Here is a 13455-nt window from a genome sequence, read left to right on the forward strand (position 1 = left end):
ATTTAGAGTCCCAAATAAGCACTAACATACAGCTTTTAATAATAAAACACTGAGAACAAATTATGATCACACTACTTGTCGCTTGTCTATATTTCTCGTATCGTCAAATGAGCCCTGAGTTCTTTCCCCAAAAGCCCATCTGACCCGCTCCCCTCTTGTCTCATCTCATCTCATCCTCCTGGACTGGCGCTCTAGTCACGTGACAGGCTGCTGCCGTCTCAGTCTAGCCCCCCCCCGTACCAACCCACAGCCCCTCACTCCAAAGCGAAGAGAAGGGAGCATCCTTCTCTTCGCTTGCAGAGGACGTCCGCTGCATTCACCTGTCGAATGGACCGTCTGCATTTGGTAAGTGCCATCAGTCTTTGTGATTTTTCCCATGTTCCATAACTTCTTTACTGAATAATTCACGTAATCCTGCTGGTGAATAACCTCATTTTGTCATTGAATTTGCTACAATGCAATGACATAACTGCAACTTGTAGCTGCTGCAACATTTACACTTGCGTCTGCACGTAAAAAGTAGGTCATGGGCACGCTTCGAGACCTTCAGTTCGCCTTGCAGCTAAAAATTGAGGAGCTCCGTCAAAGGGACGCCTTGATAGACGAGCTAGAATTGGAGCTCGACACCAAAGATGAACTCATTCGGAGACTTCAAGAGGAGCTGGATCGATACAGAGCTTCGGTGGTCTTGCCGGGACCTTCTCCGGCCGGTATTTGACGTTCTGCTTGAGATTAAATTTGTTTGTTTTGAGTCACCTGCTTTCATTTTTTTTACTGCAGGCTGCTCAACTCAAGGTGAAGACCTTTTGCGAATTGCCAACAGGAAGACAATCATTTCAGAATCCTTCACTCCTGATTCAGTCAATCCGGACACCTTGTGTGACAAAAACCCGGAGTAAGTTCACACAAAAAAGGCAGAAAAGAAGCTTTTTTTTTTTTGCTTAACTTTACTCACTGGCATTGATGGCGATAGACGTCCAATCCATTTGAACTGAATGATCATTACCAGCCCTCCCAGTCCAAATAAATTCTAGGTCCATCACCATCAATGGCAGCTAATGCTAAATAAACAAATCAATAACCCAGATTATCCACCCTCTGTTTTTCCAGATGTCAGAAATTGATTCAATCCGCTTTTTTGAAGAGCGACTTGTTGCAGAACCTGGACGAAGATGAAACGAGAGCCGTGATGCCCTGCTTACGGCTCATAGCCGTTCACCGTGGTTTCTGCGTGATCCAGGAAGGGACTTTTGGATCGCAGGCTTATGTTGTGCAAGGTAAATGGTGTTGCCGCAATGCTAATCATGCCAGATTGGATATGATTAGTAAGCATGGCAAGCGTTGGATTCCTGATTTCTTTCCCTCTCCTCATGATACCTTTTCGACACGGTGCATTTCTACACCATGGCAAACTAAAAGCGCAATAATTCAATGATTGTTCAACCAACATGTGCGTTATCACAGAAGGGAGACTGGATGTGACCAAAGATGGACAGAAATTGCTAACGATGGAAGTGGGGGATGTGTTCGGAGAGGTGGCGCTGCTCTACGACTGCAAACAAATCTACTCTGTCACAGGTAGGCCCGAGCAATTAATCGATTTTATGAATTAATTTAAAATTTTATTGCTAGTTATTTTTTTTAAAAAAAAAACAATGTTGCTGTTTTTTGCCTAAAAGAAAACCTAGCATACAGTTATTGTGGGGCTGCTCTGCAAAGCAAAGATCCCCACTTGTAATACAGGTAGTCCCTGGGTTACAAACGAGTTCCGTTCCAACGCGGGTGACGTAACCCGAATTTCTGCGTAAATTGAGAATTAACCTCCTAAATACCCTCTAAATCTCAAAATAACTATACAAAAACCTGTCTTATACTTTATTGTACTGTCCTCGCCAAGATATTGGAGCGAAGTGCTACCTAGACAGCGAGCTAAGCTCCGAAATGACGATGTCAGACGTCCGTGTGGTTTGCTAACTTTATTCAGCAGCTCATGATATCAACACTTGCAGATTGAACCTATAGTAAAAATTTAATTAAATCAGTTTCATCTTCAATAACAGCAATTCAAATTTGTGTTTATAACTTGCTGCTGATACAGCAATAACAATCCACACAAATGATTAGCATGTATCAGATAGCATCCGCACATCATCAAAAACAATCACATAAACTTGTATTTGACCCTAATTGAAAACACGCCATAAACATCAAAAAAGGTTTTAAATACAGGTGTTGCCTCTGTGAATGCTTCACAAGCAACAAATGTGCGTGCAGGGTTGCAGTTGCCATTTCCCCCCCTCTCTCTCACTTGGCTCCGCAACTTCTTTGAGGGAGCAAATGCACTCTTACTCGTGTGTGGAAGTGCTACCTGAACCAAAAAAAGCATGCATCACAAAACTAAAGTCAACATTATTTAAAAAAAAAAAAAAAAAAAAAAAAAAAAACAACTGGAGACAAAATGGCGGATGAGACTCCGGCATCGTAAAGTCGATACCACCTAAGTCGGGAACGTCGTAACCAGGGGACTACCTGTATTCTTGTTTTTTGTCCTGTCCACATTTTCAGCATGCCATCCAGCCCGTACGCATTAAACTACTCTCACCGTGCCAACTCCGAACATAAAAAATTTTCGAAAAATGGAGACTCTCTTATGATTTCGTCCCAAACATTCAAATTTGTGCCAAAAAGATGTCTATCTTGACAAAAAAGCCCTCAAAACATTTAAATTTCAAAATGTATCTTGTCCTAGAGTTGTTATCCGATTCCCATAAGCCATGCATAAAAATATTCAGGAGATCAAGGCACACAAAAGTTTTGGCCAAAACGTATGGTTCTACCAAAATTTACTTAACTAACTCAATTTATTCCCAATGGACCCATTCATTTCCAATGGGAAAAAATAATGACTCAATATCAACAGGACGTGACCTAAAAAGCTTCAAAAATCTACAGAAAAGGACTCAGAAAGTCGACAAACCCATATAACCACTAGAATTATGAAAAATCAAAAAAATTGGAAAGCTGCAAAAAAACAAAAAAGTAGAAAAAACAAGAAAATGCAAAATAACCGCAATAAGAGGTAAACCCCCCCCCCCCCAAAAAAGTGAAAAATACCCCGCAAAACTCCGGGTAAAATTCACAAATCTGCTAAAAACTGGGGGGGAGGCCTTTGAACAGCCCAAACACTCCAGTAAAAAAATTCACGAAAAACTATGGAAAACTGTTAGTTTTAGTCTTTATACGGCACTCATTGCCTGCCATTGACTGATCTAGACATCCTAGACATAACAAGGAAGTGACCATAAAATGCAAAATGAAAAGCAAGTGACTAAAAATCTTTGGGAAGTGAGAGCAAAGTAACCCCACGCAATTTCGTCAGAAATTTCCTTTTCTAGTTCAATAGATTATTCCATTATTTTGTATCTGTGGGCTGACAGCACAAATACGGTAAGAGTAAAATATTTAAAACAAAAGTTTTTGACTTTATTTACCTTTCTTTTTGTTAAACATATGAAAAAAATATTTAGGCATTCATTGTCATTCGTTCTTATTGTTTCCTTGCGGATGATTGCTGCCAACCCCCCAGTCAAAATAGATTGGACGTTGAGCACCATCAATGGCACTAAAAGATGAGCATTTACAGCCAATCCTCTCTGTTTAGACAAATTGGATGTGCACTGTTGTCAATGGCAGGCAATGAATTAAGGCAAAGATGAGTTTACAAAAATATACATAAAACCAAAATACAGTGGCACCTCTGCTTACGAATGTCTCTACATACAGAATTTTCAGGTTGCGACATGCCTCAACGGAGAAAATGTTGCCTCTTGTTATGAAAAGAATGTCATGATACAAAAGTTAAAAATGCGGTATGGGCTGCTACTCGCAGCTCTTAAGAGTTTCCTGATTGTAACATAATTATAGCTGCTCTGCCGATGGCTATTGCCTAGCATCTTTCTGGCAGTGCTGGATGAAGTACTCACTTTTTTTTAACTTAAGTAAAAGTACAGATACAGGTGCAACAAGTACAAGTATCGAGGGAAAAAAAAGCAAAAGCACCATTTTGGCCCATTCCTCCACACAAATCTTCTCTAGATCGCTCAGGTATTGTGGCTGTCGTTGAGAAACATGAAGTTTCAACTCCATCTAAAGATTTTTTATTGGATTGAGGTCTGGAGACCGGGTAGGCCACCCGAGAACCTTGATATGTTTTTTACGCAGCCACTCCTTGGTCAGCTTGGCTGTGTGCTTTGGATCATTGTCATGTTGCTAGATCCAGCCACGACTCATCTTCAAGTCTCTGACTGAGGGAAGGAGGTTATGGCTCAAAATCTGACAATACATTTCACCATTCATCCACTGCTTTATACAGCACATTGTCCTGTCCCCTTTGCCGAAAAGTAGACCCAATGCATGACGTTTCCAACCCCATACTTCATAGAGAGGATGGTGTTCTTGGGATTGTACTCATCCTTCTTTTCCTCCACATACGCCGAGTAAAGTTTGCACCAAAAAGTTCTACTTTGGTATCATCTGACCACCTGACTTTCTCACATGACCCCTCTGCATCATTCAGATGGTCCCTGGCAAACTTCAGACGGGCTTACACATGTACTGGCTTCTACTGGGGAACCTTCTGAGCAATGCATGATTTTAAACCATTGCACCGTAGGGTTGTTCTGACAGTAGCCTTTGAAACTGTGCATCCAGCTTTCTTCAGGTCATTGGCTAGCTCTTGTCGTGTAGTTCTTGGCTGATCCCTTACGTTTTTTATCATGCGTGATGCCCCACGAGGAGAGATTTTACATGGAGCCCCAGTCCGAGGTAGATTATCAGCTATGTTTAGCCTTTTCCATTTTTATTCTTACCAATCTGGTTACCAATGATTTGTGGAGCTCAACAATTTTTTTCTCTGGTGTCTTTCGAAAGCTCTCTGTTTTTGCACATGGTAGTAGTTGGATTATGACTGACTGTGGGGTGCGCGGGTGACAGTATTGAGCTCAAATGGGTGGTGGGTGGGTCGTTAATCATGGGGTTAAGGTGGACTTTTTTTTAAGGTAGATTATGTCTCTATGAGTAAAAATGCATCTATGATTGAAATTTCAGACCTCTATCTGTTTTCTAAGTGGGTGAACTTGCAAAATCACAAAGGGTGCAAATACTTCTGGTCCTCACTGAATATGTCCCACTGGACAATAAAATGCAGTTTTCTACATTGTATTATAGAACATTTGCAACAACAACAAAAATCAGCTCATTATCCACGCTGGACTACTCTGTAAGCATTCTCCCAAAATATTAAATTTTATTTCAATAAACTCTATCAGGTACAACACAGGTACCAACATATATGTGTTTCGTGTTTACGTGTTTTAAAATTCAGTCCGATAGACCTATGTGAACAGATGAGGTCCTTGTGGAATTCCAATGTCTAGATTAGGTATGGATGGGATTCATCTCTGTGGAGAGGGATTATCACAAACAGGGTTAAATTGCAGCTAGAGGTCACAGACAACATGGTACATACGTTACATCACATGCTGTACGTGTGGAATTTAAAATAGGACGAAACCTTGAAGGTGCTCATGGAATATTACAATCAGGATTTCGGCTTTGAAAAACAACATGGTCTCATATCTTGACAGTGACCCCAACTCTGACAGCTAAAATTGAAAAACAACTTTTGTTTGTCCTTGTTATCGCGCCTTGACAATACATCGCCATCCTTTGCGGCATGTTCGCCTCTAATAGATCTTCTTTCTATCAGCATCAAAAGTGTTTGTCTGCCATCTGCGATCTTGACAGATGGAATGAAATGTCACCTTTGGGAAGATCACATTAGCATAACGGTGCAATCTAATCTAAACAGGACCCAATACAAGAGCTCTGGTAAACTGTCTGCCAGTAAATGTTATGTTAAAATTATGATGAACACTGTTAGTGAGATATAAACTCGTTCTGTGATAAAGATGGGATTTTACGTCTTTGTGAATTTTAAATTTGGAGACGAGGTTAACGCATCGGCTGCCATTGATGGTGGACGTAATTAGACATTTCAGACATCAGCTCGAACCAATTTGCAAGTCATTATTTATTCAGACATCCAGTTCTATTATGAAAAGACTTTAATTATAGTCAAGGGAATAAGATCTATTAATAATAATGTCCGCTTATATATTCATGATAGTCTATCTGATGGAAGTGCTGTCATTGTCACATTTGCTTCCTCAGCCCAGTTGGAAAGCAAGCTGTGGGTTATTGAGCGCAAGACTTACCAGACAGTGCTCATGCGGAGCGGCCAAGATGGCCTTGCACGTACGTCGGCGCTGCTGAGCAGGTGAACGACAACGAAATGTATTGCCATTTCACTAAAAACAAACAAACAAACATCATATTTAGGGTAAAATATTGGCAGCTGTGGTTGCCAGAATTGTACCATTAAAAAAAGTTTGTTTAGTTAACAAACTCTCAATAAAAGAACTATGTTTTATCTGTTGCTTTATTGCAAAAAAAAAAAAAACTGCAAAAAGTATGCATGTGTAACTGTTATGATGATGACATCACTGCCACTATGGCAGCCGAGCGTGTAGACCACTGAGCAAATAGCGCGGTCTAGTTTCAGACGCCAGCACATTCTTAACGCATCCACTACCAAACAAGACATCCTTTCTTTCAAGGTTCACAGAATATTGTGTTTTATGACTACATGAACACACAATTTACAAAAATAGAGATTAGATTCCCATCTGTCATCATAAAAAAAGTTTCATTCTTTAGTTATGAGCATTTAAACATCATAAACAAAATTGTTCATACATACCCTTCGAAACAGACGGTACTTTCACCAGCCGGGTTTTGGTTCCTCAGTAGTCAGCACGCTTGACTGCCACACTGACAGTGTGAGTTTCTATCGCGGTTGAACGAATAAGAAAAGGAGCATAAAGATGTCACCACTAATGTTCCCTCTATTTTTTCATGCGTCAGAGCAGACACACAAGCTCCATGAGCAAATTGAGGACCACTGTGAGCAACATCAGATGTGTATGCTGTGGCCACGCATCAGTATCACGCTTGTTCAAAACCTTGGATCATAGCAAGTTACATGGCTTATTAAAAGAATCAAAAACAGTAGCAATTGTCATTAATTTAATTTTAATATAATTGATTTGGCCCACTCAAGATTCCTATTCTCCACGCCTAAGCAGCTTTACGGGACAGGTTTAAAAAAAAAAAAAAAGTGCACATGTTCCGACAGCCATTCCATCATAAAAGGACCAAAGGGTTATTTCAAGATGATCCCAAACCAAAGAAGCTAAATGATAAAGAAATAATGTTATTGTACTAACAAACTAAACTACTATATCAGTTCTAATTTTAGGTATTAGTTAATACTGTACAGCCTGCGCAAATTGGAAGCGGAATGTGGCTTCAGCAAATCAGCACAGGAATCTTACTCACTTTCCTCTCTTTATTTTTCTCTATGCTCAATGATGGCTCGGCGCGTTAGCATAGCATTCGTGTTTTTTTGTGTGTTTTTTTTTTAATTAAAATGAGTAAGAGACAAAACATGAACAATCAACGAACATACCAAAAATCAAATAAATATAAATCAAACACAAATATGCCAGGGGGTACAAATATTCAAAACAATATCTCATTAGCATTTAGCATGGCGAGCATCCTCTAAAACTCGCAGACAACTTGTTTTTCATACAATTCGTGACGTCCATCTGGGTACAAATAATTGAAAATAATCTACTGTTTTCCTGTTGAGTGTACATTATCATCACCAAGTTGCCGTTGTCCTTGTAGATGCTACAATGTAATAATATATATATATATTTTTTTTAATTCCCAAAAATAGTCACTTGCCATTAACATTTTTTGAATGACATATCCATGAACCTGTAATCAAAACAACTAGAGCAAAATTGGGAGATGCAGGAGATTCAGAGCCTCTCCTGCATTTTCAAAAATATATCTATATACGTATATTAGGGGTGTGACGATATACACAAGTCACGGTTCAGTAAGTACCTCGGTACAGGGGTCACAGTTTCGGTGCAGGTTCAGTACAACAGGCAAAACAAAAAGGCTTTTTTTCCTCACAGCTGCTAATCGTTTGTGTGGATTGGTATTGCTGTATCAGCAGTTTGTAATAAAAGCACATTTTTTGAAGTGATTTTATTGAAGATGAAACTGATTTACACTTTTTCACAATTGCTTTGGTACGTTTCTCAGATCAGAATTGAAATCCTCAAAACTACTTGTTCACTCCTCACAACATTGTATCACTAGTGCACATCAAAAAAGCACTTTCTCATTTCTTAAAACAAGTTGCAGATGTTTTTGTGCATCCATGCAATTTTTTGTACAATTCTCTGCTGTTTCCTACATTATCAGTTGCATCTGTCATGATGGTCAAAATGGAATCATGGCCCATGATTTAGGGGTCTCGATCAGTGTTGTTAATAACGGCGTTAGAGTATAACAGCGTTATTTTTTTCAGTAGTGAGTAATCTAATTAATTTCTTTTCTCATCTTGGCAACGCCGTTACCGCTACTGAGGATGTTAAGGCGTGCGTTACTATGCGTTACTACGTTGGTTGAATGAACCGAGAAGTCTGTGAGAGACACGGACTCATGGAGACGAGAGAGCAGAGCAGGAGTGGAGAGGAGGGAAGGCAGTTGTGACGTCGTTGCAAACATGATGTTAGGTGGCTCCAATAATACCGATAGTCTACAAACTACGCTTACATGATGCTACAGTAGATATCACGTGTATATAGAACTAGATGCGAAATGACAGACACGGCGGCGTTAGCACATGTATAGCGAACTGAATGCAAAATGATCGACTTGGCGTTAGTAAACAGCTACCATCTTAAAGCAGTAGACTTCTCAGGAAGGCTCTGTTGTAGAGAACCTTCTTAGCGAACCTAAGTAACTTTTTATCTAAAATACTCCTAAATCGGCAAAATGTTGACTTGAATCTATCTTTAAATGATGAAACAGTTTTAAAACTTTCACCTGTCGAAGGACAGAAGGGAACTAATGCAATAACGGAAGCAATTTTAACAACTTTAAGGGTTGATTCAGAACATTAAATGACTACCAAATATAGCAAAGGTTACCGTGTTTTTTTTTTTTTTGGAATAAAAAAAAAACATGAAACGTAACACCAATTACTTTGCCAAGTAACTAATTACTCTTACATTCAGGTACTAACTAACTCAATTACTTTAGGGAGCAGTCATTTGTAACTGTAATTAATTACTTTTTTTAAAAGTATGATTAACAACACTGGTCTCTATTGAATAGTCTCACCACCCACAACATTTAGTTATTATTTCATTACATAAGTCTTTACATGCAAAATGGATGAACATGCTGTCAAAATATGTCAACATGTGTGTGCTTATTTTTAAGCATTTTCATTACTTATTTTACATAACTTATTTTAACCCACCCAAATTTGTGATAGTTTAATCATAATCAGGGAATGGTTTGCAAACCCACAAAAGAATGGTAATGGAGATCCTCCCACCATACTACCCATTCTTTAATCCCATAGAAGAATGTTTCTCCACATGGAGATGGCAAGTGTATGATCGCCACCTTCACACTCAGATGACTCTTCTGGATGCCATGAATGCAGCATGCAGTGACATCACAGCAGATGCCTGCAGATGCTAGATAAGGCATTCAAGAAGATTCTGTCCATGCTGTGTAGCAAGAGAAGACATCCATTGTGACGCGGATGAAAATCTGTGGCCCAACAGGGAGGAATGTTAAGATGTTTAGAAAGAATGGCAGGGGGGGATCCTGACATATAGCATTCAAAGTTTAGTTGTGCCGATTGTTTTATGTTCACATTTCTAAATTTGCTTTTGTTTTGTTTTTTCTTTGTGATACTCAGTGCTGTCTTTTGCTTTCTGTATCACATTGACATGGTCTGTCAAGAAATTGTAAAAACAGTAAAAGTGCAAACTGAATCTTGTCCAGTCTCTTGCAATGAGTCTCCCACACACAAAGGTGTAACTTGCCATTTTCATCAAAACTTATGTACACCATCTTCAGCATCAGAGCCTTCCACCAGAGTAACTGTTCAATTGAGAGCATGACTAAGCAATTTGACTGTCTTGTCTGTACACAATGAAACAAGGACTTGTCATTCTGACAGCACTGACATGTTCATTGACACAGAAATTTTAATTTTGAGCGATAGACTAAGTACTGTACTGTACTAAGTACACTGTATTTCTGTTTGTTTGTGCATGCTCGAAATAAAGAAGCATCATCATCAACATCATCAAGTATTTTTGCACAAAAAAACTGGCTTTTGCAGGTGATCCATCTTGTTTTGCTACTTGTTAGACATGTTGTGAGAATTGAACAAGTAGTTTTGAGAATTTCAATTCTGATCTGAGAAACGTACCAAAGCAATTGTGAAAAACTGTAATTCATTGGTTCTTAACCCGGGCTCCATCAAACCCCAGCGGTTCGGTGAGTAAGTCTAAGGGATTCGGCGAATGTAAAAAAACGTAGAGCCCTATTTTCGTATGCTGATTAAAATTATGTGTAAAAAATTAAATTAAAAATTTAAAGTTAAATTAAAGTGGCTTTTTAGACCAGGTTTTTGACTGGTTTGCTCCCAATTTACAGGCTAAATCCATTTCTTTCAACTGCTAGTCCTCGATCTGATGGGAGGAGGAACTGGTTTGCTCAGTGGAAGGTTGACTCGCAATTAGTATGAGGGAATACAAAAGATCAATGGTCAGAGTCATATCAAATTTTGACCTGTTTATAAAAGATGCTGTCAAAATGAGAAAAATTTTGAATGGGAATTTGCTAAATTATTAGCTTGCTAGCTTAGATATATTTGTTTTCAATTTGAAAAAAAAAAATGCTTTATTATCTAATTCCGAAGGGTTCGGTGAATCTACATGTGAAACTTTTGGATTCAGTACCTTTAACAAGGTTAAGAACCACTGCTGTAATTTCATTGTTATTTAAGTTTAATTCTGCAAGGGTTGATGTCATGAGCAGCTGAATAAATTCAGCAAACCACACGGACGTCTGACATCGTCATTTCGGAGCTTAGCTTACTGTCTAGATAGGACTTAGTTCCAACATCTTGGCGACGACAGTATAATGACATATAATACACGTTTTTGGATAGTTATTTTGAGATTTGGGGGGGTATTTATGGGTTTTAACATTTACATGGAAATTCGGGTTATGTTGCCGGCGCAGGAATGGAACTCACTGGTAACCTGGGGACTACCTGTACTTATTTTTCCTGTGTACGTGTGAAACACGTAGGGTCGCAGTTCGTGCATGTGTAGTGACACCAAACCCTACTTATTATAGGAATTTTGCCCTTACTTATTTCTCGCAATACCGGCCCACCGGGGAAATCCCCGGTGTCCCTGTATACCAGTCCACCATTGTAGGCCAAACCATGAAAAAAATGCGACTTATAGTCTGGAAAATATTATTTTTATTCCAGACCAAAAAAAAATTCAAAGTAAAATTTTACAGTTTAAGTCATGTTTTTCCTGGTTCTTTTTGACCACAGCTGCTAGCATTTTACCTTAAATGTAACGGGTTGTTGTTGTTGCCTTTATAGGCCATTTTTAAATCTGACATGGGTTTGACATTTCAGAATGTGACCCAAACTAATTCTGACTCTGTGTCTGCAGTGTACCCTCTCTGCTGTCCTTGCCAAAGGACGCCATCATGAAGATGTGTGATCTCATGGAAGAGGTACATTTTTCAGCCTGAGCAGTCACTTTCAATGCAAACAACTTCCTCACCATCCATTTTTCCATCCAATTGATTACGCCTTGAAAGCTGCCTCCATTCCTGACCTTCAATGTTCCATTTGATTGTTTTTTCCGTCTTTCTGTCTCTCCACAGGCTCACTACACTCAAGGCGACTACATCATTCGACAAGGCGCCCCTGGGGACACCTTTTATATCATTAACAAAGGCCAGGTAAAGCCGGCGAGATGAGGGCCGAATGTCAGCGCAGCTTTAGCAATTTCTCTGGTACAGCTGTGATTGAATTGGTCACCTTTATTCATTGCGTTTTTCTTCTTTTGATCGGGCAGGTGATAGTCACCGAAAAGAAGCCGGGTGATGAAGAGCAAGTCGTTTCCGAGCTTTCGGAACGGCAGTGGTTTGGAGAAAAAGCTTTGTGGGGGTACGACGGACTATCACTTCAATTGGCATCTCGTGCTTTTCATAGAATTCAATTGAATCCAATATCCTCTCCTCATTCAGAGAGGATGTACGCGCTGGGAATGTGATTGCGGCTAGCGACGTCGTGTGTCTCCTCATTGACAGAGAGTAAGACACTTTAGTGGGAATAGTCTGTAAAATATTTCCTCAAGCATCCAGTAATATATTTTTTATTTTCCAGGACTTTTAGAGACATCATTGGAGGGATGGTTTTTGAAAGTAGTCCAGAGGTGCAACAAAACACTAAATGCAAAGAGGAGTAAGGAAAAAAATCCAAAATTTCCAATTCATTCCCATTGATTTCCAATGCAAAAACCTGCAAAAATCTACTTTGGCACACCCAAAAATCACTATTGGTGCTTGTTGATTTTTGACCAAAAAACTGCCCATTAAAACCCATTGGCATTCAACTGGCCATGCCATTGACCATTGAAATGATGTCCATGAATGTCAATTCTATCGACAGGAAGTCACTTGTAATCAACAGGAAGTGACTCTGAAATGCCCCTAACATCAACAGGAAGCAACCCGATATACCTACCATCACAGCATGCTGCCGTCACAATTTCTCTAGAAATGGCATTTTCCAGTTATAACTACATTTATGAATTAATCCGATGTTAATTAAAAAAAAAAAACTAAATCTGCCATATTTTCTGCACTATAAGGCGCACCTAGAAGCCTTAAATTTGCTCACAAGCCGACAGTGCGCCTTATGATCCGTTGCGCCTTATATTTGAATCAATATTGAGCCGCAACTGGTCTCACAGCAACTCAGAGCACAGCTCCATCTAACGGATGCATAACGTAACCCCAGCCTCTACTGTAGCATCTATTCTATGCGCCTTGCAATGCCATGCGCCTTATAACACGGTGCACCTTATAGTGCGGAAAGTATGATAAAATCGAAATGGAAAAAAACTGAAATATACACTGGTTAAGGCCCTAAGTAACACTCTAAAGTTGATTGATCATATTGAAGTCACAATTTGTGCATCAAAGGGTGAAATAAAACAGTTAAAACCAAATTTAATTTTAAAATTATTTCTTTCATTGCTGTTTCTTGTAACTGTGAGAACATTTGTTTAAAAAAAAATATACAGTGGTATGAAAAAGTATCTGAACCTTTTGGAATTTCTCACATTTCTGCATAAAATCACCATCAAATGTGAACTGATATTTCTCAAAATCACACGGATAAAAATGCTG

At 39.2% G+C, this 13455-nt stretch overlaps 1 protein-coding gene across 1 annotated transcript in view; it reads left to right on the plus strand.

Annotated features, from left to right (window-relative positions):
* Window positions 1–204: 204 nt before the first annotated feature.
* prkg1l (protein kinase cGMP-dependent 1, like) overlaps window positions 205–13455 on the plus strand; it is a 29638-nt gene continuing 16387 nt past the window's right edge. Inside the window, exons 1-11 of the mRNA XM_057832912.1 lie at window positions 205–345; window positions 521–710; window positions 781–895; window positions 1111–1277; window positions 1465–1578; window positions 6232–6337; window positions 11706–11769; window positions 11923–12000; window positions 12117–12208; window positions 12289–12354; window positions 12428–12505. Of these exons, the coding sequence (XP_057688895.1) occupies window positions 527–710; window positions 781–895; window positions 1111–1277; window positions 1465–1578; window positions 6232–6337; window positions 11706–11769; window positions 11923–12000; window positions 12117–12208; window positions 12289–12354; window positions 12428–12505 (1064 nt within the window). The 5' untranslated portion in view covers window positions 205–345; window positions 521–526. The remainder of the gene's footprint in view (window positions 346–520; window positions 711–780; window positions 896–1110; window positions 1278–1464; window positions 1579–6231; window positions 6338–11705; window positions 11770–11922; window positions 12001–12116; window positions 12209–12288; window positions 12355–12427; window positions 12506–13455) is intronic.

The sequence above is a fragment of the Corythoichthys intestinalis genome, chromosome 3 (genome assembly GCF_030265065.1).
Source record: "Corythoichthys intestinalis isolate RoL2023-P3 chromosome 3, ASM3026506v1, whole genome shotgun sequence".
NCBI classification, from domain to species: Eukaryota; Metazoa; Chordata; class Actinopteri; order Syngnathiformes; family Syngnathidae; genus Corythoichthys; species Corythoichthys intestinalis.